At 36.4% G+C, this 24,714-nt stretch overlaps 1 protein-coding gene across 16 annotated transcripts in view; it reads left to right on the forward strand.

Annotated features, from left to right (window-relative positions):
- Positions 1–24,714, forward strand: part of CELF2 (CUGBP Elav-like family member 2) — a 499,219-nt gene that overhangs the window by 381,444 nt on the left and 93,061 nt on the right. For 10 of the 16 annotated variants that reach the window (XM_088468738.1, XM_088468740.1, XM_088468739.1 and 7 more), the window contains exons 5-6: positions 510–644; positions 19,535–19,614. In XM_088468738.1, coding sequence (XP_088324864.1) covers positions 510–644; positions 19,535–19,614 — 215 coding nt within the window. Of the gene's footprint in view, positions 1–509; positions 645–11,672; positions 11,703–19,352; positions 19,365–19,534; positions 19,615–24,714 lie in introns of all 16 variants that reach the window. The other 6 variants (XM_088468734.1, XM_088468737.1, XM_088468748.1 and 3 more) reach the window with 3 other exon arrangements.

Consider the following 24,714-nt stretch of genomic DNA (forward strand, 5'->3'; position numbering starts at 1 on the left):
AACCTATTGGTCTTTTGGATTCAGCAAAGTAAATATTTACAGAAACATTGTAGGTTTTTGTCTAATAATGTCAAATAATTCTGCAAAATACCACTATTGTTCCAATTTAAATTGAAATATAGTTCCCTTAGTCTTGCTGATTTCACTTTATTATTATTGTGTTTTATTCTTCTTTTTCAGTTTTTTAGATGTATTAAAATACAGTGTGTCCCATAGACATAAAATAGAATGTTCTTGCTCACAGTGTTAGTGACTGAAATGAATGTATCTGGATGAACAGTGGCTTTTTATCATGCTGCGAGCTGTAGTAGCATCACAGCAAAAAAATAAAAAAGGAAGAAAGAAAATAAATGTGAAATAAAGAGTAAGCATTTGCCTTCATGGGACCTGTGTAAAGCACAAAGCAAGGCTCACATGATCGCAGTTGGTTTTGATGTGGTAATGAAGCATTGATCACAGGAATAAAAAGATGAAATGGCCTTTGCTCATTCATTATTTTTATCTCCTAGCTGTGGAAGACAGAAAATTGTTCATAGGAATGGTTTCGAAGAAGTGTAACGAGAACGATATCAGGGTGATGTTTTCTCCATTTGGTCAAATAGAAGAATGCAGAATCCTTCGGGGACCTGATGGACTGAGTCGAGGTGAGTGTGCCGTCTATAAAGACCCTTTCCTTAACAGCTAATTGGAGCAATATGTCACAGACGACAGATGTGTTGGGCCAGAGGTCACTTACGATTGCTTCCCACGCGATTTAGTTACCCACATGAACTTTTCACAAAGATGGAAAGAAGTAATCACTTTTATTTGTAAAGTCAAAGGGGGTCTCTACGGAAAGCATGACTTGGTGAGTTATCTATTACAATGCAACATGGGTACAATAAAGCAATTTATCTTCAGTCACTTGTGTGCAAAACGACTGCAGCTCTTTAAAGGATTATTTTCAAATGTAACATTTATAACTGCAACATCTTGAATGTTACCAGCAGAACTCAATTTCACAGGACAAGTTAATTCATTCCTTTTCGAACCATTCTGGGATTTGTAGCCTTTGATTTCAACATTCTGGATTAACCCATCCTGTCTTCACCCAGCTGGTAGCTATAAACAGGTATTAAAAATAGATTCTAAGCACCAGTCCCAGACTTTCCCTTCCATACAACACATTTGCTTTTAATTTTGGGGTATTTTGATTGACCTTACAAATGAAAGTGTTTGAATATATAATCAAGTCTCAGTTTAATAGGGACATCCCCAAAGCAGCCAAGGAATAAACTGAATGGCCAGGTTAAATATTCTGACTAAAAAAACAAAGACAAAAAAACCCAACCTATTTTAATAGAAAAATTTCTTATCTAAGTTTAAAAAAAATTTAATACACAAATGTCAAGTTGTTTTTCTAAGCTGTAACATATGGGAAAAAATAATGAATACAAGTTTATATAATATCCTTACATTTATAGAACAATACATATTAAATTCAGGTGTTCCCACACAAGAACTCTCTTCTAAATTGTTGGAATCCCAAAAATAGACCCTGCTTCAACCCGCTGGCATAATTATGTTTCAAAGACATTGCACTAATATTTAACATACTGTACTCAGCAAGTGAAACTTAATTATGTTGGTAAACTTAATCTGTGTGATGATATGTCAGGAAACTGTCCCAATACAATGTTTTGCTACAGCCCGTGTTCACAAACATTTTTACAAACGTGGAATAAACCATTAATTTTCAGATACCGTAGTTACTATATGTAGATTAAAGCAGAGATGGTTAGTTGCAATCTATTAGGGCAGTCAGCATCAGTCATCCCCGATCTTACCAGTACCCCATAATGAACACACCAAGTTCTCTTGGGGGTAATAGTACTGGGGTCATATTGAAGAATGTAAGCACAACCCCTTTTTCTTACAGTACATTTTAAAACTTGTCCATACTGCTCATGGCAATGGTAGATTTTTACTATTTGTCATTGTTTAGCATGTATTATCTATGAAATATAACTATGGCCAATTTAAAGGAGTTCTCCACTGTTTGCTGTACCCCACCCTCTTAGAAACTACCTTATGTAAATTTCTGAGACCACCCATATTTATACCTGTGATAACCTGATTGCTACAACCAGAAGATCTGCACTTGTACAGTCATGAAGGTAAGTTGATCCACTGTGTTGAAGGGGGTTCTGGTATTTTAGTTTTCCCAACATCTCCCTAATGCTGCTACTATCATTGTATAGCACATTTTATTATGCCCATGTCAGAAAATCCAAACACAGGAGCAATGTCAAACTCCACAAGTCCAACAGCTGGCCTCTTGCACCCAACATGTGCAGAGCTGCCTGGGAAGGGACCAGAGCTGTATCTCAGTTATAAGCTAAATATGGTCGGGCACAAACTGTAAAATATTCTATTCTCTAAATGAGAGGGTACGGGAAAAATAACAGAGAATCAGGGAAAAAACACAGAAGAGAAAAGCACCTCTTGATTTTCAGTATACATAAGGCGGGGACTTACAGATTGTTTGCCCTTTAATCAAACATAACATAAAAGGGATTCAAAGTTAAAATTAACAGTCATAAAGACTGAAACAGAGGCATTTTTTCAGCTGTGAATGTTTCATGGTCACTCATGGTTGTTCCAGTTTTGTTTTACTCAGTGCTTATGGTTTATGCATTTACCAACAATACTACAAATATGCAGTTGATTGCATTTACTCTGCAAATTGTGTTACTGCTGGAGATTTCTGCAAATATATTTGATTGGCGGCAACATGAAGCATACAAAATGAAGCTTGATGGAAACGTCTGTACAGTGTGGTGGCAACTGATTATTGGCCAGATTACAGAATATTGCAATGACTGCTGTTTGTGATTAATATTTCTCCATACACATCCTACACAATTTAGGTTAATGTGTAATTATTTTGTGACAGCACAAAGGTACAATTGAACAAGAGCAACTCAGAAATGTAATGTAAAATCAAAATTGAATGTGATTTTTAGTGTCTCGTCTAGAGCTTGTCTGGCACAATCCTCCCAGAGTAGATCATGTTGACTGTACATGGTGATACCTTTAATTGGACCAACCGAATAGTTGAGAGAAGGAGAATACAGCTTTCCAATCCCAATAGACTTCTCCTTTCATTTGTAGATTACACAGATAAAATGAAAACAATATGGACACATATTTCATTTTCCCTTGAGAGGATCAGTTTCAGGAACACTGAGCAATTTGAGCAATGTCTTGAATTCAAGGAATAGCATGAAAAAAAATCAGTCTACTGAAATCTACATTGTGAAAATCAAAATGAGCATTTTTGACTAAGATGTGTTTCGAAGTAAAAAATATTTCTTATTCTTTTTTGACATGGGATGTGTTTTGTGTCACAGACAAATAGTAAACCTTGCATATAGTAGCTATCATGCAAACCCCACCCTAAGCATCCACATGCTCTTCCTATTCTCACCTAGATACCAAATGCTACATTATTTTATTCTTCAACATTCAACACTTGATAATTCTAAGACCCTCATTTAACACATTAGTCTTTTTGACCCATGAACTCAAAAGGGGACTTTACTAATAGTCTAGTAAGTGAGATAATGTTTTCTTTTTTTTTAAATTGCGAAACTTGCAAGGTTAGAGAAGAGTATGCTTGACTAAAGCAAAAAAGATAGAGTGACCTTTGCCACTTATTGGGCAGAACCACACATTCTAATGTCAGCTAGAATCAAGTAAGAAGCTAACAATTACCTGCATTGTAATGCAGACTCAATCATTTCTGGCATTTTCATAAATTGCTGAAATTCTGCACTACATAATTACCTGACATTTCCTTATACAGGTAGCTGGACTTAGGAATCTAGATACAGCACTACATATTGAGATGCTTGAAATCTTAAAAGCTTAAAAGAAAAATGAAAAAGCCTCTATACTATTTAGAATAACAGTACTGCCTACATAATTAGAAAGGGTAGGCAAAGCAGCATAGTTTTATCTCACAACATGGCTTATTCTGACCGGGATTCATCAGTAATATAATAAGTGAAGTTTTAAATGATATAACAATGCACACATTTTTTTTTGCATACAGGCTTTAAATGGTATGCATTTGCCGCCATGTGCTATAAAATTAAAACCTAGATTTCAAAATGCTCCACGAAAATAATAGACTTTAGAAGGGTTTGTATTTTTGTTCTTGGGGGTGGTGGCCTGTTTTGAGGCACAGATGTATTATAAGATGCAAGTAATTTACTGTTGCTGTCGGTGAGTTGTGGTTATTGTGTACCAAAATTTGGCCTTACACAGCAGACTCAACAAAAAATTCAAAGAATGTAAAAAACTTGAGATGAGTGAAACTATTTTTGAAGTTTTATGATTTTCAGTCATTTTTCAAATGGTATAAAGGAAATCATGATATAGGGAAGCCTTGAAAGAGCTCAGGTTTTAATACTCCATTCTTCCCAAAGCAAAATTTGCCATTGTACTTTTTGCAAGTTTCAGTATATAATTCCTTTCGCAAAAAGGGGGGTGAACCCCAGAAGTCCTGACCCAGGATCTCTCTTCATTACTATAGCCCTTCAGATACCCAAATGAAGTAGTCACCTCTAGAGTTAACAATCTGGAAAATAAAATTTTATCATCTGAATGTATCGGAGGTACTAACCAATGAGGCATATCAGAGTATGTCTAGTGAGGAGTAGCAGAGCAGGTTACATTTCCAGCTACAGTTCTGCTCCAGAACAGGTAAAGTGGATTGGATCATTTGTTTCCTCCTAAATAAGGCTACGGTTCCACTTTATTTGAACACAACAGCCCTAAGTTAGGAGATCTGGATAATGTTCTTATTAACTTAATTTACTTTATAATGCAACACAGCTGAAGCCATCTTGACAACTCTCTGCCAAGGAAAACATACAGTGGCTGGATACTCCACTGAAACAGATGTTGTTAACACTGACTATACAGTATCATTTACATAGAGGTTTAAACAAAATATTAGCTTTCTCAAGTTTCTAAAACCCCTCATAACATAGATGTAAATATTAAGTATTCATATTGATCAATTACTTTTTGAGAGAAGTATTGAAAGACCATCTGCACCATGCTTTAGCTATAGAAGTTCAAAATGTTTCTTAAACCAATTGTACTCTGTGTCTCCAATGTTATTGGATTTGATTAGAAGATCCTCATTTCTGAAGAAAGCACTGGAGGTCCTCTGTGTGTGCACTGCAATAAGCTTGGACAATATGTATATACTATCCTATAGGTGATAATAAATGAGTATTTCAGCAGATCATTAAAATCTGAGGACTTTCATATATAACACATACAACAATTGTTTGGAAGACAAAGACTTTGTTGTTTCCTTCAAAATATTGCCACGTTCACGGTCATCCTGCAACATCTTCTGATGCCGCTGATGGTACACAGTGTCTCACAATTACAGAAATTGATAAACCACTTACTTGAAATCATGATATAGCGATCAAAAGAATAATGATCAACTGCTTCCCCAATGACTTTATGATCGTCCCATTGGATGTCTGCTATACCTTTTGGCTGTTCTTATTGTCATTGTGAACAAGAGTTAAAAGTTCTTATGGAATGTTTCAAGGAGAATATAGATAAGGGATTTATCTGACCTTCAAACTCTGTGGCTTAAGCGGTCATATTTTCTGTGGAGAATAAAAGACAGAACATTATGTTCCTGTATTGTCAACAGTGAACTTTAGTAAAGTAATAGTTAAAAACTGACTTCTTGTTCCATTAATTCTTGAGTTACTAGAAAAGATAAACTTTATAAAGTTGAGATTGGCAAATATCTTTATAAAACTTTATCTTTGAGGGACCTACAACTTGATCTGCATTATGACCAGTGGATGAATGGAAGATCACTTTCTGGATCCCTTATGGGCACTTTAAATATCTAATGGTGCTTTTTCACTACTTTAATTTCTGTGCAATTATAGAACCTAATAACATGGGATTATCTTGGTTCAGTTTTTGATGAACTATCTTGATGACATACTTTATTCTTGATGTCCTGTTGTCGACATTGAAGCAAAAAGTAAATCTTGTGTCAAAGCATCAACACCAACATCAATTACATATTTAGATAAGTGTGAATTTGAGAAGACACAAATCCATCTTCTTGGATACATCAACTATCTTGAAGGTCTAATTATTCACCATAGCAAAATAAATATTTTTAGAATAACCTGTCCCCAAAAAATGAGCAAGAAATGCAAGTATTTGTAAGGTTGGAATCTTGTACATACGATTTATTAAAACCATAGCTACAATTATTGCTCGTCACCCAATTTACTCTGAAGGATGTTCCGTTTAACTGGTCTTCTGATGTGGAACCTGCATTTGTTTATCTAAAAACCTCTGGATCAGGCCCATGATGTCTACTGGGCCAATGAACATTGACTTTTTCATTCCAGAAGCAGTAAGGTTGTATACGTCATGATTCTGAGCCTAAAAGCCAGTTATTGTTATTTATATGGCACCTACATATTACACTGCACTTGACAAAGAATATTTAATTTTCACACCGGACCCAAGCCCATGGACAAATATACATACCCTAAAGTTAATTTAATCAGAAGACAATTAACATATTTGTATTTCTTTGGAATGTATGAGGAAAGCAAGTCACCCAGAGGAAACACATGCAAACATGAAGAGAGCATACTGTACAAACTCACAGATAGTGCCTCGGTCAAAATCTAATCCATGGCCAAGCTCTGTGAGATGCAAGGCTAACCACTGTGCCACTGTGTTGCCAAGACGTGGTAACCAGTAAAATTGGATATCCTCTTCCATTGATCCCTGAATTACAGGGAAGATTGCACACTGCAAAAATCTTTATAAAATTTGGTGCTGTCCAAATTTTTTAACCAAGGACCATTTTGCCTCAGTGCCTACTCCTTAGCTTGTGTGATATTGAAGCAGGTGCTGTGTAACCTTAATTGCAACTAGCTGTCTCCCTACAGCTGAACAAGCAACTGATTTGGTAAACCAGGAACTGTTTAGTCTCTAAGGCATTCCATTGGTTTCTGATCGAGGAATGAAATTTACCTCAGAGCTCTGAAAACGTTTTAACTTAATAAACTCATCTTTGTCCTCTCTACTTCATTCATAATGGCTTATATGGGAGTGATCTTTCTTGAAATATGTTTACATTGCACACTAAAAACATTTAGTAATACAAACTTACAACTGGTTGTACATATATTACAGGCAATTACATTAGAACACTGCTTAAAGTAAAAATAGTTTATCAATATACATGCATATTGATCACCAATTAACAAAATATACATACATTATGTATATAATTTGTGACATATTATCACACACATATGCACATATATCCATTATGTATCTATTTTTTTACATTTACCAGATGTAGTCTTATATGCAGTACTGATGTATTACATGGAGTACTGTATGATTACTTAGTACATTGTAAAATATATGATCCCACATTAGACTTGGTACAGAACATGTCTTCACTCACTACTACGTTAACACCTATAAATATGCTGTCTGCTCATGTAGGGGTCTATTTACTAAGCCTTGGAAGGAGATAAAGTGAGCGGCGATAAAGTCCCAGCCATTCAGCTCCTAACTGTCATATTTCAAACACAGCCTGTGACATGGCAGTTAGGAGCTGATTGGTTGGGACTTTATCTCCATCCAAGGCTTAGTAAATAGACCCCTTACTTAGGGGAGATTTATGAAACCTTCTAAAGAGGACAAGTGGAGGTGTTGTGCATAGCAACCAATAAGAAACAAGCTATCATTTTATAGAATGTACTAGATAAACAATAGCTAGAATTGGATTAGTTGCTATAGTCAACATCTCACTTGTCCTCTATAGGAGGTTTGATAACTCTGCCCCTATCATACTGATTATAATAATAATATAAATATTTTTCCCCCGAGACTTGTGCTACTTTTTCTACTTTTATTTACAGAGAGAAATGCACATCACTAGTGATCATTGTTAGCAGACTTTCGTGCACTATTACCTTCCTCTTCCACATGTGAGGAAAATAGAATCACATGTCCATCCATCCATCCATTTTGTACGTTTGTATTTCCACAGGCAATATTCCTTTATTGGAAGAATTTGCTTTGTAAAATTTTCCATATGTGCAATAAACATAAAACATAATGTACAGATAGAAAACTATATATACTGAAAAACACCGGTCATCAAATCACTTTTAATTCATTTGAATTTATGTAATTGCGACTGATGCCCTTCTGTGTGTAATATTTATTATTGATATAAATTCCAGCTTGTGTATTCCTGTAATATTTAGTGGGCTATAAAGACAGCTCATAGTTTGATGTCCCAAAAAGAGCAGCGGTTGGTTGTTGCATTCACTTCCAACTGTATTCCCCGTAATGAAAGACTTCAGGAATACATTTTTAGAATCACGACAAGAATGTACCTTTATGTACACTAAAACTGTAGATACACTAGCTTGCCATGCTCCTATTACTTATAAGACACCAAGCTTCTCACTTAGGGCTTTTCAACTTATTCTTAAATTGAATATCAATGCATGTTATCTGCAGACTATGCTCGGAAAATATTCTTTGGAACAAGATAAATCAAGTATCTAGAATATTTTACAAATAATAGGTGCACATTTCCAAAATGACTGGGTCAGTCACTCTATACTTAGGATGATATTTATTTACTTTACATTTCTTATATTGATGGCACTGTCATATAATGGTCTTGGATGATAATAAAAAAGTGCTTTCTTTTTTTTAAACTAAATCAAATCAATACTATTCACTTCATTTAAAAATAAAAAAAATATATATATATACATGTATGCACACACACATTTCTGCCCAACATCAAGGCTACTTGAAAGCTATTATAAGATTTTCAAATAGAATTTGGGAGGTGCTATGCATTTCATTTGACACTAAAAGGAATACTGATTGATCTGTAAATTAAAATACATACACTTTTGAAAGGCCTTGCTTGTTCTCTTTGGCATAAAAAGCATCTTTATTGTTCTGCTAACACTTTGACTTTTCTCAAGAACAGCTAATTGCACCATCTCTGTGCAGCTCCTATCTAGCACACTGCTGCTGAAAATTGTGCTAAATGCATAAACTATGCCTTATTGATTTTTGTTGACATTTTACATGCCTCTTATGTATTCTTAACCTCTGTTTAGTAATTGCCAGTACGGAACACACTCATGGATAATAAGATCAAATTAGGTAACTAAAAGGATTCCTTGGCAACAAAGTGCCATGTTATTCAAGAATGCGGTATGTGTATGTACTACTATAAGATAATAATCTTCACATTTAAATCAGTAGAAAGAAAATGGGACTTTTAAGTGCCATATCCTGCATTAAAGTAAACCACCTGCTTCTTCTGTTAAACGGGTAGAAATACATCTTTTATTTAGCTTTATCTTGCAACATTTATCTAGTTGATTTAGGAAATGTTGCTTTACCCACAGAGAGTTTTAATTTTTTCCACCTCCCCCCTTCTGGCTGGGGGTTAAACTCTATATCTGTTATCATAAATATGTCTAAGCTTGTAATAGACTTTCTTGGCACAGTTGTGGGTACTAGATGGAATCTGTGCAGATACCATTTTAAGAAGTGGGATGCCAATAGTTACAATGATAAGAATTGGGACAACAAAATGCTGGGAAGCATTATCGCAAGTGTTGCCACAAGTGAATACTGATGAATATATACTATGCCCCCTGGCATTTTTTTTAAATTAATATGTTATTACTGAGTATCTCCAGATAATTCCAGCACTCAGATATTTCTTGTAAGGAATTATCTATATTTTTCTTTAAAAAGAAAGAAATGACAGCATAATAATAACTCAATAAAGAACAATAGTTGCCATAGTTATTCTATTGAGTAAAACGTTACATAACAACAGATGTCAATTTTCTGCTAGTGCTATTTTATGTCAGCATGCTTGCCATTCTTTGTGTAACTATGAACTAGATTAAAAGGGCAAAACCATAAGTACTTATTATCTACAATCGGATAAGGAAAGTGCAAAACCTTTTACATATGGTTTATCCAAGGAAGGAGGAAATAATATTTGTACATTTAATGAATTGGCACAATCCTTGTTGCATTAATCTGTAGATATACCCATTAATATACTGTACATACATTTATGATACTGTACCACACTTATTTTAATATGAACTGAATGTATATGGGAGTGCTTTCATTTATTAAGAGGTTACTGAGGCCCTTTAATTTTGATTGAAATAGCCACTAAACCTAAAATACATGAATACACCCTGCAGCATCTATAGCATACTGGGCAACTGACCCATTATCATTGTATGGTCCATAGGTGAGCATAATTCATTATATCTAAAGAAGTAGCCAAAATATAATAGATCAGTAAGGGGCATATTTATTAAAATATGCAGTCTGTCCCTTTTATCATTCTAATATACCACTTTTACAGCCAGGACAAACTCTTGAATAGGAACCTGTCCAGGCGATCAGGCACCCCATTGTGGCTTCTGTGCAGACATGGCTTTCTAGCTGTGCATGCACAATGCGTCAAAAAGACATCCTGCAGCCCACCAGAGAGGGTTCGCAAGATTCCTCTCCGGCAGAGCAGCCCCATTGCAGGTAATGGGCTAACACAATCTGAAGATCCCATTAGCCCACTCAAGCATGATCCTGTTAAATACTGTCCACATAGAAAACTCTGGGGATGGCTGATGCTGGGGCTGGTGGACAGAAAGCAGAAGATATCTCCTAATTTGTACATTTAAGGGATACTTAATTCTGCCCATAAACATGCAGAAATTGCAGTTTTAGCGTATTTTAAAGGCAGAATTGATTACCAAATAGGCCCCTAAAAATTCTATGTTTATTTCCTATATTAACCTTCCTAAAGAGTTCCTGCAGAAAAAGTATAGGAAAGTTGAGCTAGATGCACTGTCACAGTAATCCAGGGTCAAATGCACCAAAGGAAGGAGTGGTTAGGGAGAGTGAATGCAGTGCAGTATTGAGGAGTGCTTAAGATAATTGTAGCATTGTCACCTGTTCATGGAGAGGGCAAAAACATTTAGCAACTCTCATAGTCATAGTTAACTTGTATGATGCCAGTATTTTATTTTTCATTGCCAGCCTAAAAAGCAGAATGTTGGGACCATAATCAGGGGCAGAATAACAATGGGGCAAATGGGACTACATCTCCAGGCCTCCACAAATAATAGGCCATTATCTTGCCAGCATGATGACCAGCTGCCAAGTATAAAAATTGTATTTCTATTTTGCTCACAAAATGATGTAATTATTTGTATTTTTACATAAAGACATTGGGGCTAAAAGTGTTCACAGCTCACCCGCTTCTCACAATAGGCCATTGTACATTTTTATCCCCAGCCCCACATGGCCCTTAATCCAGCCCTGGTCATAATGTTCCCAATACTAATGGTAGGGCCCTGTCATTCTGCTGGTCATCAGAGAAGTAGATAATCCAAAAAGGACTAAAGTGAAGGCTTTCCTTTAAATAAATGACTGTTTGTTCAAAATGACCATGTTATGGTGGCACATGTACTGTAAGATTCATATGTTACATTTTGAGTTTGATCATAAACGTGAGCCCTTTTTAATTTTAGTGCCCAGCAGCAATATGGAATCTAGCAGAGGTACTGTTTAACTTTATTTCCCCTTTATCCTCCTTATCTTTTCTATTCTCACTACTAGATTGTATGCACGTTCAATGCTCACTTTAAATCTGCACACCAAAATCACCTAAATTACATAGAAATGGTAAATGTGAAATAATGTACTTATAACCAAACAATACATCAACATGTTATACATGAACTTTACTGGAATTACTTGATAGAAAAAATAATGTGCTGAATGCAAAGAGGATATGTTGAAGTAGAACTTCTTTAAATATTAAATCATATAGACTAGCGGTTCTCAATCTCAACCCCCTGGTTCCCTCCACAGGTCATGTGTTGAGGACGTCTGTCTGTGGAAGCAGGTGGGATAATTACTGACCCAGCAACATAGACAAACTCACCTGTCTATAAGTAAAGACATCTACAAAACATGACCTGTTTGGAGTACCTGAGGACTGGAATTAAGAACCCATGCTCTAGATGCTCAAGTATATGCAGTATGTATGGCACTAGAACTCAGTAGTCCTCAACATTCTTTTAGCTGGGATGCCAAACAGTGTGCCACCTTCTGGGAATCCAAGTGCTTCAGTGCCATGGTTTACAGAAGAATGTATTGCATATCTAACAAGCAACAGAATCCAAAAATAAAAAATAAAATGATCAGAGCTCTATGTGGTGCACACATCTGCTTTAACTCACCCACATATTAGCCAGTATGTCTGCAAACTCATGGGGAGACATTATTAAAAGTGAAGTAGGGAAGCAAGATATAATTTCCTAGTCACAATTTCTGAGTATTTATGTAACTCCTCTTTTTATGCCAGTATTGCTGTGCTACTTTTATAAATGTCCCCAATTGTCTTGCTAGACCCAATCTTTTTAAAACATACCGCTGTTAAATGATTTTTGGCTTAAAAAAAAACTCCAACTTGTTATATAAGAAGGGGCACATTATTCCTGCAAAATCACAAGTTCAATGCCTAATTGCTGTTTATTGATTGTGTTGATTAGCTGTACAGATAGAGGTGCATACTGCATTTCAGGAGATCAATATAATTAAGGCATTCATCATCATTCATCATCATCAATGCTGAAAGTAGTTCTATTTTTAGTCCATTTGAAAAAATAAATGCTGTGAGCACAGACATATATTCCTAAAGGTAATAAAAAGAGATCTGCTTACGCACCATGAGAATATTTAAAAAAAAATTGTCTATAAGTACATGCATACACTTTCTAAACTCAAAGGGAAAAAGTACTACATAACATTTCAGTTATATTTAATACTACATAAGTTAACTTGTATATTTGTTCTTAGTTAAAAATGAACAATCCACAAAAAAGGCATGACCAAACACTTAATACCAATCACTATAACACTTAACATATCATTATGTTGTAGATGCCATGCTACCATAGCTAATAAAACTGTAATGGTATATGTTCAGAATGTTGACACCAGAATGTCGACATTCAGAATGTAGCCATAGATGGAAGGTCGTCATTAGACATATCAACATCCACAATGTAGACAGTGACCCAATTTTCATGATTTTAGGGTTAGGCTGCAGTCAGCGTTAGTTAGGAGCCCAATGGGAGACCGTATAGTCGACATGCCACATGCTGGCATGCACAATGTCGTAATGACAATGTCAATATTTCAACATACTGTATGTCGACATTCTGAATGCTGAAGTATTCAACCTCACCCACTGTATTAAGGTTAATGATCATCCCATCTTTTAATCTTTGTTCCAAAAGTCTTCTTATGCTTGTGTTTGAGTGACATACTGCAATACATATAAATGACATATCTACTAATCCTATTATTTAAATTGAAGAAAAGGCTTACATAAAAGAATGTCCATTACATCAGATGAAGCAGCTCCTTTTCATTACATATGATCTTCATAGAGAATAATAATTTACTATGCAGTCCATATCGAAGATGTGTAGAGGAATACATTGTATCCCTACTGTAATGTACATAAGCGTGCTTGATTTATTCATATGATTGACCAGATGCTGTACATTAGGGGTCCAATCTATGCCTCTACTAGCTATGGATTTGAACTATTAGATGACTTAGGGGTCTATTTACTATGCAGTGTTAGGAGACAGAGTGAAAAGTGATAAGACTGTGATAAGGTGCCAGCCAATCAGCTCCCAAGTGTCCTTTTTCAAACACAGCCTGTGAGATGGGAGTTGGGAGCTGATTGGCTGGCACCTTATCACTTTTCACTCTGTCTCCTAACACTGCTAAGTAAATAGACCCCTTATTCTGTACAATGGCAATATTTTTCTGATATAAAATAAAGCTTGATCATTTAAGGTCTCTGACCATCTGTTGCATGGGACATTTTTTTCTGCATGATTATGGTTGATCTTGTGCTGGGTCCTGAAAGGTAACACAACTAATTGAAATATGTGATTGTATTAATGCAGCATGTGCACTTATTACACAGTCATAACTAAACTGTTAGGAAAATAACTATTGGCTTTAGGAGACCCACAGCTGAAGTTCTACTTTAAGGTGTCTAATAAGCATGAGCACTGACGGCCTCTCTCATAATCATGGTATAGTTGGTGCAGTGTGAGCTCTTCTTTCTATTTCTATTTTTCTATTTCCATTGTTTGCTACAGTAATGACTTGTTAATCTCATCAGCTGTGCACAAGGGAAGTAAAGAACCAAAATAAACTATGTAAATTTTTATTATTAGATTTAGCCAGCTGATTGATTTGGCCATTTTCTACAAATCCTTTAGTTGCTGGAACATGTAATAGCATAAATAAATAAATAAATAATTGTTACGTTGCCGTCACTGGCCACTGGGGCAGCTGATATACATGCAATGCCAAGAACAGGATTCCGCGCATTAGCTCTGAAATGACAATATGCTGGAACCACTCAGTGTTTAGATTTGCTTCATTTGGAAATCTTTTAAGTAGTAATAATAATGTTTTGAGGAAATTGAGTGGAACACTAAATTATTCTCTGAAACCTGAGTTCAAACTGTGCAAGGCTAAAGATGCTGAAAATCAATGCACTTTTAAAGTCATTAGAGAGCAAGAGTCAAACATGTTAGTGTGGCTCTGACGAAGCTTTTAGTGAGCCATAGTATTATTACAGAATCAGCCAGAATCTGCATTCATTTCACAGTCTCTTTCTTCAAGATACCCAAGGGTGCCTGATGAATAAAATGGGAAAAGCCAGTGTTTTTATTAGTTAGGGGGGCAATGAGCCTTGAAAGTGCTGCATTTGACCCACAGAGTAGCCAGCACTGACACTGGTAGCATTAAGGAATTATGTATTCTAGGAGCTGAAACACTTTATTTGAATTTGTACATACAGATAAGAGCTGAAGTCAGTAAAGGCTAATTTATATATTTACTGTAGAATCAAGTATTTAGACAAGTGCATACATTAACTGTATTACTTGTTTCACCTCTTGTTATCTGCAAATCTCAGTGCATGTGTCTATATGATTGGTTGCTGGAAAGCACAAGAGATATGCATTATTTAAGATGACCAACCACTTGCTGCGTAACATAAAGCAGTGTTGCTGGTTGCCTGTCTTTTATTCGCAATTTGAATGTGAATCTTTTGTAAATATTCCATTAAATTAAGTACAAATATTTATTCAAAAATTGATTGTCAGTGGGGGAGATGTAGCAAAGCTTGGAGAGAGATAAAGTACCAACCTATCAGCTCCTAAAGCTGGCCATCCACTATACAATTTTCTGTCAGATATCTGTCCAATCTGGCTGGTTGGAATGAAAACCTGGTAATGTATGGGAGCAAGTGACAATCGTCCATTTGCTCACAAACACTGAAAAATAGCCAAAAATGGTTGTTCAGACAAATTGCTTAAAACATACAAATTTAACCAATTTTAACAATTTTGACAATTTTTCAGTGTTTAAAACCATATGATCGACTGTCATTTGATCCCATACATTACCAGCAGGGCCGGTGCACCCTAGGCAAAGGTTCACAATGCCGCTCCAGTTTTCCCCCAAACCCTCCGCCCAGCTCACAGACACATACACAGCACCCTAATAATATTCACATGACTCGAATTAAAGGGATGATTCCTCCTGCAGTGCCCCTAGTAGTAACGGCCCCTGTAGTGCTCCCAGTTGTAATGCCCATGTAGTGCCCCCAGTAGTAATGCTCCCTGCAGTTCCCCAGTAGTAATGCTCCCTGCAGTGCACCCAGTAGTAATGCCCTTGTAGTGCCCCAAGTAGTAATGCTCCCTGCAGTGCCCCAGTAGTAATGTTACCTGCAGTGCCCCCAGTAGTAATGCCCTTGTAGAGCCCCCAGTAGTAATGCTCCCTGCAGTGCCCCCAGTAGTAATGCCCTTGTAGTGCCCCCAGTAGTAATGCTCCCTGCAGTGCCCCAGTAGTAATGCCCTTGTAGTGCCCCCAGTAGTAAGGGGCCCTATAGTGCCCCCAGTTGTAGTGCTTTCAATAGTGCCCCCATATGTTGTCCCCAGTAGTAATGTTCCTTGCAGTGCCCCCAGTAGTAATGCCCCTTGAAGTGCCCCCAGTAGTAAGGGCCCCTGTAGTGCCCCCAGTTGTAGTGCTCCCAGTAGTGCCCCCATATGATGCCCCTAGTAGTAAGGGCCTGTAATGCCCCCATATGATGCCCCTAGTAGTAAGGGCCCGTAGTGCCCCCAATAGTAAAGCCCCTGTAGTGCCCCCATATGATGCCCCCAGTAGTGTCCCCTGTAGTAAGTGCCCCCCCGCACGCGCACACACACACACAAAAATACTTACCTTAAACCCTGTTCCAGTGCCTGCTGCCGCCCGTCCCCGGCGCCCGCTCCTCGGAACTACGGGAGTGACGTCATGACGTCACTCCCATAGTGCACTGCAGGACCCGGTAGCCGGAGCTCAGGAGTGAGCTCTGTCCTCCGGCTGCCACTGGCGCCAGGGGAGGGCGGAGAGAGGAGCCTGGCACCCGCTGGTAACACAATCTCAGCGGGCGCCCGGCAAATGGAGGGTGAAGGGGGTGCGATCGCACAATAGCAATCGCAGCCCCTGCACCCTATATAGTTAGGGCGGACTCAGAAGCGCTCTCCAGTGGCCAGCGCCCCTAGGTAGCTGCCTTAGCTTGCCTAGTGAAAGCGCCGTCCCTGATTACCAGGTTTTCATTCCAACCAGCCAGATTGGACAGATATCTGACAGAAAATAGTATAGTGGATGCCCAGCATAACTGTTGTTTTTCACACACAGCATGTAAAGTGACAGTTAGAAGCTGTTTGGTTGGTACTTTATTTCTCTCCACTTTATCTCTAACCAATATTTGATACATCTCCCCTTGTGTTTTTTTTTCTTTTACCTTTGGAATTATTTAGCATTTTTCTCAAATAATTGAGAATTAGGTAGATTTTATATCCATACTGCAAAGTTAAAGGAACACACTGCAAAAATAATAGACTAAATATTACAAATTCCAGCAGCTGAATGATTTTCTCTTCTTAAATACTAACAAGAGTCTATATTGCTATGTCTGAGCACTAATATTATACAGTATACTGCTAAGTTTATATAAAGCTTATGTTATAAATGTCTGTTAGGCATGGACAACCTCTGATACTCCAAATGTTGCTGGGTTTTCTAGCTTCCATGAAGCACAGCCACTTGCCAGAGTTATAAAGGATGTCCATAATTAGTGTTTACTAACTTCATTTTGTTTGTAAGCTTCTCTAATATGTATCTTGTTTAGATCATTTATTTATAGAAATTCAACTACAATTTCTTAGTTGAAATTAATTAAAAGTATATAATAAAAATGCATGTCATTAATGAATTATAGATCTAACACTATCTTAAAAGGACACTAACACATCATGTACTATATATACCCACAAACATGTCAGTGCTTAAAAAAACTCTGAAATAAAAATGTATTTGAAATATGTCCTTCAAGTGCACATTAGCAAAAGTCTGCAGTCTTAATAAAGTGTTGTTTAAACACAGAGGCTGACATCTCTCTGCAACTTGGGGGAAATGTATCAAACCTTGGAGAGAGATGAAGAAGAGAGAGTTAAAGTTCCAACCAATTAGCTTCTAACTTCGATTTTTCAATCACTTATTAAATTACAGTTAGGAGCTGATTGTTTGGTACGTTATCTCTCTCCAAGGTTTTAAACATCTCCCCCTTTGTAAGAAGTAATTTAATCAGAGAAATATGTATAAATACTTTTTATTGAGGATATATTTTTTAAACTGTTGGTGTCCTTTTAAGTGAGCTGTCTAAGAAATGTCATTAAATTTCTTTTATATAATATGTAAAATATTTGTCCCTCCACTAAATATTAATGTTTTACAAAATGCTGTGCATAACATATTTGAGGTCATATATGAATGGGACCAACTACATAGTTTAAAAAAATTAAGCTTGTTTACATATTTTGGTACTTAATTAAAAACTTTTTATCAGGTTGTACCATATCATATTGCTTTACAAAAGATAACATTGGACACATGCCAAGTTCTATATATTATATCTGGGCAGTCTGGTGAACACTTGCATAAAAATCATCTTTTTTGTGAGGCTGTGTATTCAACATTCACTGACAATATGCAATATACATAAATGTGTTTTAAACTATAATCTTAATCTGGAATAAAATTTTGTATAATAGTAGCTTGTTCTTTTTTTTTGTTTTTGATTCACACTAAAAGAGGTTACATGAGAATACCAGTTAAAACTAAACATGTAATGTTAAATGTACTATGGCCTATTATTATTAGTGTACTCGCGATGTGCGTTTTATTTTAGTGACTCTCTTCTGATATCTATTAAGCCTCAGCTTCTAACAGTTCCTTAATATGTACACTACAATTCTGCACTAGAAGCAATTGTTGAGGACCTGCCTCCTAGTGCTTATATAACCAATGTGACACTCATGCTTTGGGCTTCAGAATGTGCCAAGAGAGAACAGCGAGGTCAGAAGATCAATGCATGAGACTGTCACTCACTCTTAATGAATGCACTAGGGGAGGTGCAACGACAACCTAATAAAATCAGACTAGCAATGGTCTAGGGATAGTTAGAGAATGGGATTATCAAGAAAACAACAGCACAAACTAAATGGGAACAAATTTACAGATCCAGTCACTATAATAAGCTGCATTTAACATTAAATGTTTACTGTTCTTTGGGTTTCCTCTTTTAAATATGGCGCTAAATGGGGTGCAAATGAAATGTAAATATATCCTGTTGAGCATTGGATCTCTTTCTAAAAAATGGTGTTTAGTCAATGTTTAATGTCATTTATATGCAGTAAATGTGTAGTATAGTGACAGATACAAGTTTTGTACTAAAAATTAGGTATTCTGTGAAGCTAAAATAAGTTTGTTTTGTTAACTGTTATTACAGTGATGTAAATAATAAAACCAGCTATAAATGTGCTCTCTAGTATTATACCTCTATTATTTAGCGCCAGACTATCAAATGTTATCCGTGGTCCCTTTATAAATGGTCTTATTCTATCGTGTAACAGTCATAAAAAGTTAAATACCTGTGAATATCTGTAGAATATCTGTAGATCTATCGCTCTCTAATTATATGTAACCACCTGTGGCTGAAAAGAACACTTCCCCATTTTGTTTTTTTTTGTTTTTGTTTTTCCTTTCTTCTATGGTCGGATTAGCAAGTCAACACTGTAAGTACCAAACCACTAAAAAATTCCAGGAGTTGTTACTTTTATGTACTACTGAGAACAGTGTCGTCTTGTGGCCGTTCTCGTAGACTGTGTTGGTTTAACAAGCGTCCAACCCTTTTGTCTTGTTGTTTTTTTTGTCTTTCCTGCTCCCTGTCCCCTTGTCCCCACAGGCTGTGCGTTTGTTACATTTTCTACAAGGGCAATGGCACAGAATGCAATCAAAGCCATGCACCAGTCTCAGACCATGGAGGTACTGTATCATCTGCCCTTTCTTTGTTTTCTTTGTGCAAATGATTGGGTAAAAATAAAGTCATTCTCTCCTGTACAGGCTGTTAACATGACAATCACAGATGCAAAGACCCCAGACCTCTCTCTGACACTTATTACAGCACTCATTGTTGCTGTTCCATTGCAAGCGATAGGGCTGCCAGGTCTCACAACACTGCATATTGTCGATTAATTCAGGTACAATGCATCCTGATAGGATTTGCACATTCATTTCAAATAGAAAGCAGCTGGGTATAAAAGATTTACTAATGTCTCATGAAACTGAATTATGATAGTTTTCTACAGTGATTTATACCATTCCACAAGGCAGTTATTATGTAATTTAGTGGAAAAGGTCTGGTCTGTTGTTCAACTAGAGATTTAGGTTCCAGCACATGAACCAGTGGAGGAGTAACTGCACTTTCAGGATTTGCTCCGGAGACAAGTAAACTAATAATAGCTGCAGTTATTGCATAGTCTTTAGAACCATAAGCAATGCGACAGTCTGAAAATGTTGCTTGTCTCGCTCTTTCTTCTAGATTAGTCTTCTATGCTGATCCTCAATGTACAGATTCTGACCTCATTGGTTTAATTAACACAATCTGAACTGTTAATTATTTTTCCAAGATCTGCCATTGTTCAGGACATGCAGCTAGGTCGGACTGGTAGAGCTGCTATACTCTACTTTACGTCTTGCGTACCTGTTCAAGAACTATTGTATGGTTAATATATACATTTTACAATCATATCTGTACCCTGATTCCTACCAATGCTGGAAAGGAGCACATTGTTGGGCACTTAAAGTGTGGCAGCTGACTTAATACTATCTGCAGTCCACCTCTAATGTGTAACATACTGATCACTGGCTATATATTACCTTTAATCTCCATAGCCGCAGCAGCAGGGTGAGCTCTTTTATTTCTCATAAATGAGCTTTCAAAAGACAATATGGCTGATTAATATCACCACTTTCTGTCAAATAACCTTGCAATTACCAGACTTTAGGTCACCATGGTTCAACAGACCTAAATCAACAGCCAGCAGGCAGTTTCTCAAGAGAGTTTTCTTTTTTAAATCACCAGTGACACCTAGTCTGTGACTTGTAGTCAGGCAGCAGACCAGCCTTAACCTCATTGGACACAATTTTTTATCTCCAGCTTGCTGTTTTAACACTATCAGTCCATATATATTTAAATGTCATCTTGTAATCCGATATTCTAAGCTCAATAAAACGGAGCCATAATGTATAGCGATAACAGCATAGAACCTCCAAAATAAAGCTAAAACAAGGAGTAAAAATCATAGTGCAATAAAAGAAAAACATAAAATAGAACTCTTCAGGGAATTGTATGCCTGAAAGAGTAAAATAAAAATGCAAGGCTCTAGGGCAAATACCATTCATTTTGTCAGTTATCTAAATGTTCTCTGTTACTATAGCATGGCATATAGGTTTAGAAGAATTTGAAATATAGTGTTTATTTAAAACACACAAAAAAATCTCTACAAGTAAAATGCCGCATTGCTACAATACCACCTGTGTTTGTTGCACAATTATCCCAAACATTAAAAGAAAGGTTCGTTTTGATACAGAGCACTGACTTCTAAAATTACAGCTTGGCCCGCTGCGGTCGTGCAATTATATCTTTGAAATCCTACATAGAAAATTGGCTCCCACTTTATCAAAGTGATATTTAACCTGTCTAAGTGAAGACATCTTTTTTTAACTGCTTCAACTGAAAAATAACTTGCAAAAATAGATTTAAGAGTGCTACAGAAACTTAAAGAATAAAACCCCAAGCACTGGTCTGTACTAATTTTTTTGTAACATTTTAATGCAACATAGTAATGTACTGAGTTGAATATAGCATACAGAATGTACAATATATTCAGCATGTATATTGCAATAAAGCAGATCACACAAAGCTATTCTAATCTAAAATATTGCCATTACAGAAATATGAAGCTTATATAACCTAACCTAAAAGTAACAGCACAGCTTCCATAAGGTGAAAGGATGTTAGTTTAATAATATAGCTATTGTATATTATCTTATATTACTAATGGGAAACGGCAGTGTCACCATTAGTAAATGAAAGGGCAAGGGTTGCATTAGAAAGATGGTGGCTTACAATGACATTGATATAATTTTCATAGTTTAACTAAATGTGCAGAGAGAGGAGGTGAAATATTTAGCAGTACAAGAGGTCAGCACTATGAACAGGGAACTTAGTTCAGATAACAGAAGCAAGACATCAGACCTCTAATATACTATAAGGTGCTAACGTTTGTAAATATGTGCACATACAGTATATTGCAAATATTAATTTTCTTTAACAACAATCTGTTATACTTGCTTTTAAATATATATAATGCACAATGCATTATATTCAAAAATAAACAAGTAAATAAATAACCCCAGTCCCCAACCTTATGATAAATTGGGCCTTATTTATCAATGAGTTTTATCATTCACAACTAGTGATAAAACTAGTTGCATATGATAAACGGTGCTCCCAGCTGTCGTTTTTCAAACAGATGACAGTTGGGAGCTGATTGGCTGGAGCACCATTATCATATGCAACGAGTTTTATCACTTGTGAATGATAAAACTTGTTGGTAAATGAGGCCCATTATGTTTAAGCATTAGATTAACGACATAGCAGATTATTCAAAGTCAAAATACACTCTAGTTACTATCCCAAACACTTTATTATTCCCTGATATAATGTACTCACACTTATTGCCCTCTAGTGGACATAAACCAAATAACCAAAATGGTGACATTTTCCAATGATTGAACTATGTCTAAAAGCCAATACTCACATATCAGCTACATCTATTTTCAAAAACATCAAAATCTAAATTATGCCTAAACTATTTAGTCTGTGATTCTGTCATGGCCTTTCAGAATTTTGCACAAAAAACAGTAATGAACATTTTGTTACTGGCTGACTTCAGCATGCATGTGTACTGTGTTCTGTATATTGTAATTCTGTGTATAATATTTTTTTGGTTATGATTTTGTGATGTTCTGTGCAGTGTTTTCAAATCAAAATCTGTCAATGTACTTGATTTTATTTTTGCTTTTTTTTCTTTTGTTTGTTTGTTTGTTTAGTTTGCAATGCTACTCTCTCCCAGAGCATGCTGGGTACTAAATCATCATTATGGCATCATGTTGTGACCCATTAATCTATGGCTTTGTTAAATGAGAGGTGAAAAGCACTGTGCATGAAAAATGTCATAATTTAATTGTTTTCCGTTTTCCAGATGTAATGAGATTGGCATCATAAATCTGTCCTCTTTTTTTGTGAGCAGCACATTTGAACATTGGTTGAAAATCTTCAACTTGTAACCAAACTGTTTTTCTTCCAGGACTGTGCCATTATGGCATTAAAATAATACTAGATATTTGCCTTAAAAATTATATTTATATAATAATAATCATAGCTCAATTAACTGATGTCAATATAACTGTTGAGGCAGGTGTACCAGTTTCTCTCTGGATTAACATAAAAAAAAAAACAGAATGCAAACCATCAACATATTAATATGTGACAATCATTTACACAAACAGAAATATACATTTGTATAAATAAAAAAAAAAATTTTTAAAAGAAGGAAAAAAATGCTTTAATTTTAAAACATTTTTTCCTTTTCCAATCACCATCCCGAGATGATGATAGTGATTGAAGGAATGCCACTGACCCTTTTAAACTGACGATACTCTGGGTGGCGGACATGGCTAATTAGCAAAAAAGGCCTGGCTCTGGTGAAAACAGACATTTTTTACAAATACAGATGTGTCCACGCTCATCTTTGCCGCTGCTGCGAGTCGCCGAGGCACCTATGCTGCGTGTCTCATGCCCATGAATGGGCGCGTGCATCTTGTTCGCTCCTGCGATCCATAGGATTGTATGGTGCACATGCTGCTGTGGCCTGGCGTATGCGTGCGCTGGAAATCACATGCCACAATGTGTGCGCACGTTTGCCGCATAAGCAGAAAAAATTAGCATGAACACATCTGTATGAGACTTTTCAGGGCTTCATAAATAGACTGAAGATTTAGCCTGAAATTTATGGGTCTATTACTTCACTGGAAAATGATAGAAATTGTTAAAATCACTAGATTCGGATAATTATTCCATGAAAATGCAGTCTACTGGTGTGTGTTATGCATGTGTTTGGTCTTCTGCTTACTGCACTAATAGGGCCCTTATGTTATTTTCTAATGTGCCCACTCACATATGTGTTCATTGTTCAGGCTGAACATATATATGGATTTAAATAGGTCAAAATGAGTAAAGCTGGCCACACACTAGACCAACTTGTTGATTGGTTGGAATGAAAATCTGGTAAGGTATGGGAGTAACTGATTATCAGCAATTTGCTCCTAAATGCCAGAAAACAGATGAAAATGGTCGTCAGACAAGTTTGTTAAATGTTTAATCTAAACTATTTGTTCAAACAACAGTTTTGGTCCATTTTCCAGCATTTGGGAGCAAATTGCTGATTGTATTCCTTACCAGATTTTCATTCCAACCAATCAACTAGTTGGCTGGTTGAACAGATAATCTTTAGATGTGTGGCCAGCTTAAGACTACATTGTCCTTGCTGCAGACAAGTACATAGTAAAGTAGTAGTAGTACCAGTACTTTTTTCCTGATAGTATTAAAAGGTAATCCATGTAGTTCCCCTTTCTTATTTAATTCTCATATGTCTATTTCTGGAGACAGGGAAAAAACAGTGTTGTAATTTCAGAAAGGAATACAATTAAATGTCTGGATAATTTTACCAGACTTGGAGGCTACAACAAACATTGTATCAACCTGTAACTTTAATTGGGCAGCACAGACGGTGTAATGGTTAGCATTACTGCCTCACAGCACTGAGGTCATGAGTTCGATTCCTACTATGGCCCTAACTGTGTGGAGTTTCTATATTCTCCCTGTGCTTGCGTGGGTTTCCCCCAGGGTGCTCCAGTTTCCTCCCACACTCCAAAAAATGTACCGGTAGGTTAAGTGGCTCCCAACAAAAATTAACCCTAGTGTGTAAGTATGTGGTAGGGAATATAGATTGTAAGCTC

Source organism: Taudactylus pleione, unplaced genomic scaffold, assembly GCF_031769625.1.
Source record: "Taudactylus pleione unplaced genomic scaffold, aTauple2 ptg000086l, whole genome shotgun sequence".
Lineage (NCBI taxonomy): Eukaryota > Metazoa > Chordata > Amphibia > Anura > Myobatrachidae > Taudactylus > Taudactylus pleione.